The 6320-nt window shown below is 39.8% G+C and overlaps 1 protein-coding gene across 1 annotated transcript; it reads left to right on the top strand.

Annotated features, from left to right (window-relative positions):
• Positions 1 to 3416: 3416 nt before the first annotated feature.
• Positions 3417 to 4892, top strand: LOC137952543 (anthocyanidin-3-O-glucoside rhamnosyltransferase-like). Its single transcript, XM_068799626.1, has one exon. It carries the CDS (start codon positions 3417 to 3419, stop codon positions 4890 to 4892), a length of 1476 nt encoding a protein of 491 aa, XP_068655727.1.
• The last annotated feature ends 1428 nt before the right edge of the window (positions 4893 to 6320 follow it).

Raw genomic sequence — 6320 nt, 5'->3', positions numbered from 1 at the left:
CAAATGATTGTTGAGTCCACAAAAAGTATATTTTCTTAACTAACCGCTAGTGTTATTTGAACTAGAGGTAGGAACATTCTCACCTCTACCTTATCCTTTTTCCAGATGTTTTCCCACCTCTTCTATTACCTCTACCACAACCATTGTTCCCCATCCCTTGGGAGAACATTGTTGAATTTTCCACTTGGTCTAGCTGATTTTTTGACTCCTTAACCGGAATCTATAGCATGGTAGCTCATACATAATTGAAGGAGGGTTTTGTTGTAGAATTGAGTACTTATGATTTGGCACCATCCAATTAAGATGGTAGATTTGCAAGACATATAGTTGAAACAAGGTCCTCTCTTTGTTTTTTCTGTGTAGCAATATCAAGAGCTTATTGTACAACTTTACATTCCTGTAGTAAGCCCCTGAATCTAGCCAAGTACTCATGAAGGTTGTCTTCACTCTTTGTGTTGCATATCTCCTGAAAAATATCATAAATCCTTTGAAGACTATCAAGAGTAGAATATAACTCAAAACATGTATCCCATATGGCTTTGGTCTAGGTACACCACATTGTTTGCTACATGTTCCTCCATGCTATTTATTAGCCAACTGATAACTGAAGTATCTTTCCTCAACCACTTGTGATAAGAGGGGTCATCTATATGCAATGGTGGCTGAGTTATATGTCCAACAAGGTCTCTAGTAATCAAGAACTGTTTCACACATTGGAGACCAAGACAAATAATTACTCAACCCTATTAGTGAAATTGTAGTAATTCACAAGGGTTCTCCTTTGCTAAAATCAACATATGTAGAGGAGGAGGAAGAAGAATTCAGAACCTCAGACATGATAACTCAAAAAAAAAAAAACTAGAAGAACAATACTCTTGAATGAGTTTTAGGAGGAAAATGACAAGATTGAATCAAAGGAACAAATACTTGATGCAATGGAATTCAAAAACAACACTAACAACACATTGAATTCAACAATCAAACAAGAGAATAAATATAGCCTATAGGCATACGAGTATGGCCTCCCTTTTTTATTTGTTTATCCTTTTAGAGTTTAAACTAGAACTATAATTGGACAAAAGTTACTGTTAATTAGCCAAGGAAAATGAAATAAAAACTAGTACGAAAGTGGTCCTCAACACAATTGAACTATGGATGACTTTCCAAAACAACTCCTCAAACCCTAACTTAAGGTTTCAATGGATTAATTGATCAATTACTTTTTCACAAGATTGAACTCAAGGAGGACTTTCAGAGAAATTTTTATAATTTTATTGAAGAATTTTTGGCATAAAAAGCAAAGCAAGTCATAAACTACACAATCAACATGTGCCCATGCGAGTTTCGGTCATTAAACTTGAAAAAAATGATTTTTTTCTTAAGAATTAACCAGGCTTGACCATGAATGGATTTCTAACTTTAAAAGACATGGATTTGATCCCTCATAATCTAAAACATAGAGTGAAACTTAACTGATTAAAGAAAGACCATGCTGAATTGACTTCAACCTCTTCCTTTCTTCAAATTTGTTGAACCTTGTTTTGCTTGAATGATGATTTTGAGACTCCTTTTCTCTACACTTGCATGGCTTGGTTAACTTTGATTTAACCCTATAATTCTAGCTCTGATACATGTTAGATTCTACGGTTTAATCCATAGGAACTAGATTTGAGAAGAAGAAGAAGAAGGAGAAGAATGAAGAGAAGAGGGCTAGTAAGAGGCATGAGTTGGAGTGAATATTAGGGTTTGGAGAAGGGTTCAATGACCCTCTTCCCCCTCACTATATTACTTGGGCTTGAATGTCCTAGTACATAAAAAATTCAAAAAATAATTCTCAACTTATAACTAATTATAACATATGCCACTCACTCTCTTAATTACATGATATACCACTTGAATGTCTTCAACAAACCTTATTTGATATTTATGGTGAATATGTAATAAAGTTTAATGTGGGAATCAGTAATGAAGAGACGTTTGGAGTGTTCATTCTTTAGTTGTTTCCACAAGCTATAGGTTACATTCTTCATCAAGTTCAAGTTGGTCAAAACTAATGACTTATGTGAAACAAGTAGAAGTAGTGAATTCACTAAAGTCAAAATTGGATAATTATCTTAAAAAAGGTGTGTATATTTGTGAGAGAACTTCACAATATGATTTTGATATTTTAGAATGGTGGGAAGTGTATAACAAGAAATTTAAGGTATTATCTAAGATGATAGTATAATTCTCATATCTACAATAGCCTTATTGTCTACCTTTAGTGCTGGTGGTAGAGTAATAGAGTCATATCGTTCTTATTTGCTACCAAATTAAGTATAAGATTTGATTTCTAGTGGTGATTAAATTCGAGCTCTTCATGGTTTCAAAGAAAATCAAAAGGTGAATTAATATTGGTAATTATTCTTTATGATATTTTTCTTGTGAATATTTTAGTTTTATTTATTAATTTTTTGTTTGGTGATTGTAGTCAGCGAAGAAGTCTGTGGAGATAATGCTACCAATTACATTATTTTTTATCTTTTTCTCATCTTGGTAAGTTAATATTTTTCTTTGTATACAATAATTAGTAATGCAAGATTAAAAAACATTTTATCACACAAGAATAAGTTTTATTCTTTTTTTTTTTTATCATAGATGGAGATTTTGCTCATGCGTTTGAGGGAATAGAGGCTTAACATATTATTTTCTAGCACGATCAGAAAGAGCTAGCGTTTTTCTATCATTTTGGAATTTTAGGAATGAGTTTCCAATCTCAAAACCAATTAAATTTTTGTGACAACAAAATTACAAATTCTAAGTTTAGTATTTGGTTCAAATTTTTGTTCGAGTAATCCAAATTTATACATGATTTATAATTTTTGTTTGGGTAATCATAACTTTGATATCGTTGTTTATGCATAATTTTATGTAGTGTTTATGCCTAGTTTTATGCAGAATTTATGAATAATTTTATGCATAATTTTATGTAGTATTTATGAACAGTTTTATGCAGAATTTATGCATAGTTTTATACAGAGTTTATGTCTAATTTCATATAGAATTTATGCACAATTTTGTGTAAATTTTATGAAAAGTTGATATATATATTTTATACACAATTTTAAATATTAATTGGAACTCGAACCCGATCTAGACTCCAACCTCCACATGCAACCGTCAGGCTTCTTCGGTCTGCAAAATAAATAGGCTTTGAACACCTGATGCGATCGGCCGTGAACCTGCTCGAAGGGTCCCGAAGCCTGGATAATTGGCATCTAGTACCGAAAAAATGTGGGCCCCAGATTCTCCCACGAGAAGAACACTGCCATCTCTAATCACGAACGGCACGCTACGCCACTCCCGTATAAATATAGAAGTCTCTCCCCAACTCACTCAGAAGTCAGTATCGAGGCCAGTACCATAGGAGAAGAAGAATGGCTGCCCACGCGCCGTTGCCGGAGACGAACCTCCACGTTGCTATGTTTCCATGGTTTGCCTTCGGTCATATCAACCCCTTCGTGCAGCTGGCCAACAAGATCGCCTCCCATGGTGTTAGGGTCTCCATCTTGTCCTCACCTGGCAACATACCCCGCATCACTTCTGCTCTCAAGAGTGGGCCTTGTTATCGGCCTGCGGTGCTCCCCGTCGATATTCCTACAGTCGACGGTCTTCCTCCCGGCGTCGAGAGCACAGCCGAGATGTCTCCGGCCATGGCCGAGCTCCTCAAGCTCGCTGCCGATCAGATGGGACCTCAGATTGAAGCGCTCTTCGAAGAACTTCGTCCGGACATCATTGTCTTTGATTTCGCCATGCAGTGGCTCCCCCCCATCGCCCATAAACTTGGCATCAAATCCGTTTTCTTCTCGATTTTCAACGCGATCACGATTGCGTACCTGGCGGTTCCTAGCCGGCTGACCGACGGCCAGCCTCCTACCATCGAGGACCTCAAGAGACCCCCGGCAGGCCTTGAAATTGAAACTCTGCCGACCTTCAAATACTATGAATGCCGAGAGTTTCATTACGTGTATGAGAGCTTCGGCGGGCCCTGTGTGGTCGATAGGTGGTTGGCCTGCGTGCGGGGCTGCGACGCCTTCTTGTTGAAGACGTGTTTAGAGATGGAGGGTCCTTACGTCAAATACATCGAGACCCAGTACAAGAAACCAGTCTTATTAGCCGGTCCAGTAGTCCCTGACCCTCCGTCCGGCGAGTTGGAGGAGCGGTGGGCCGAGTGGCTCACTCGCTTCCCCAAAAAATCAGTCATTCTCTGCTCTTTTGGTAGCGAAGTGTTTCTCAAAGACGATCAGATAAAGGAGCTTGCTTGGGGACTAGAGATGACGGGTGCGCCATTCATTCTGGTCCTAAAGTTCTCAGAAAATGAAGAGTCCAGGCTCAAGGAGGCTCTGCCGGAAGGGTTCCTGGAAAGGGTGAAGGAGAAGGGGATGGTGCACACCGGTTGGATACCGCAGCAGCTGCTCCTGGCCCACCCGAACGTCGGATACTTCATCACCCACGCCGGGTCAAGCTCCATCATCGAAGGCCCAGCCAACGGCCTGCAAATCATTTTCCTCCCCCAGAGAATTGACCAATTCTTGAACACGAAGCTCGTAGTTTGTAATCTCAGGGCCGGAGTGGAAGTGAACAGGAACGACGACGACGGGTTTTTCACGAAAGATGATTTATGCGAGGCCGTGAAGGCGGCAATGGCTTGCGAACGGGGAGCTGAATGGAAGGATTTTCTCCGTAACGGTGAGAAACAGGAGGGGTTTACCAGGGATTTAGTGGAACAAATGAAGGAGATGGTGAGCAAAGGGTCCCAATCCCGCGACTGTGTTTCAGCTGCAGTTTGCGAGAGTCCGGATGGCGTCTTGGCGGAATCCATTGCCTTGATCGACTTCTGTTCAAGCACTTAAACAAATGGCAACAAGTCACTGGCATGATTGAGACACAACTATAAACTATCTGGCAATCTCCTTTTCATGGCAATATTAATGAACTTGTCGGCAACATTTGCTTGGACTTCTGGAAGAACATGTAAAAGCTTGATTTGGAAGTTTGGAACTGGTCGACCATTTCTTTGTTATCTTGTGCTATTATTTAATCATTATGAATGAGATAAGCCGTTAATTAAAAGAACGAATTGATCCTCCAGATCTGATCCCATACTTAACTGCAACTACTGTTGCCTCTGTGATACGTGTCTCTATTAACTGAAACCAGAAAGTTTTAAACAAGCAGCGGTGATTTATGCTGTGTTTGGGATACCCAGAAAGTGGAGAGAAAGAAAAGAAAAGTTGTTTAGATGCCCTTGAGTCATTGTTTTGTATTCGACGTTGAAGATTTGCATCAGTAGTACTGTCTTTGTTATTCACATGGTAAGGGTTTTTATTACTGTTTTTTGGTTTCTTAGTTTAATCGGTTTCTTTGTAAGACAGCAGCAAAGGTAGAAAATAATATTCTTCTTACAGTGTGCATGCCACGGGTTCTCCCCTAGTGTCAGTTTCAAGAGATTATAAGCATAGTTTTAAGGGCTTTGATTGCTTAACTGCTCCTTTTCCCAGTTAAATTTTCCTCAGAGTCAACTAACTTTATTAAATAAAGACCAAATTCTTCACGGACACTACAGTGGAGTTGATTCCGGCCATGATCGAGCTCCTTATGCTCTCAGCTGATCAGACCTCAGATTTGAAGCGCTCCTGGTCCAGCTTCTCATTGTCTATGATTTCGTCGTGCACTGTTGGCGTGAGATCAGCAGGACTTTGTAAAAACAAAAAGAAAGAAAGTATTCTCTAGCACAACTTGAGATCCGTAAGTGTACGAAATTATTTTGGAATAGGAAAGAAAGATTTTACAGAAAGTTTTATATGGTATCAAAGCGGGATAATAACCCAAAGATTTTATCTAAGATCTTTTGATCTTTTGGGGATGAGCGTCGTTCTTTCTGCTGCGGACCCGATTCCAAAGCGGGGAAGCGACAAAGGAGAAGAAGAGTTGTTGTTGATCTCTCTCGAAACCTGGTAACGGGCTAGAGCGTCACCATGAAAGTCGTGGCTAAAGAGAAAATGATCAAAGTCGCACGATGGACCAGGTGAAGCGAGAGATCTCGGTGATGATGATGGTAAACCACCAAACATTGTCGAACTTCACGAGGTGATGGGAAAGAAGAGCTACGATGGCGCTAAAGACAGATGTTGTCGCCGGGGAGAGCGAACCCCTGATGAACTTCAAATGGAAGATGGAGATGAAATTGATGCGATGCTGCACTAGACAGGGAGTGTGGATGTGTTTGCTTGATTGCAGCGAGACGGCGGGAACGTGAAAGAGTAACAAATCTTGCCGTC

This window comes from Aristolochia californica, unplaced genomic scaffold (genome assembly GCF_029961685.1).
Source record: "Aristolochia californica isolate CCGP_79_NKW_82.1479 unplaced genomic scaffold, dmAriCali1.0.hap1 SCAF_16, whole genome shotgun sequence".
NCBI lineage: Eukaryota > Viridiplantae > Streptophyta > Magnoliopsida > Piperales > Aristolochiaceae > Aristolochia > Aristolochia californica.
The sequence above is the reverse complement of the archived record's forward strand: the minus strand, read 5'-3'. Positions and strand labels throughout refer to the sequence as shown.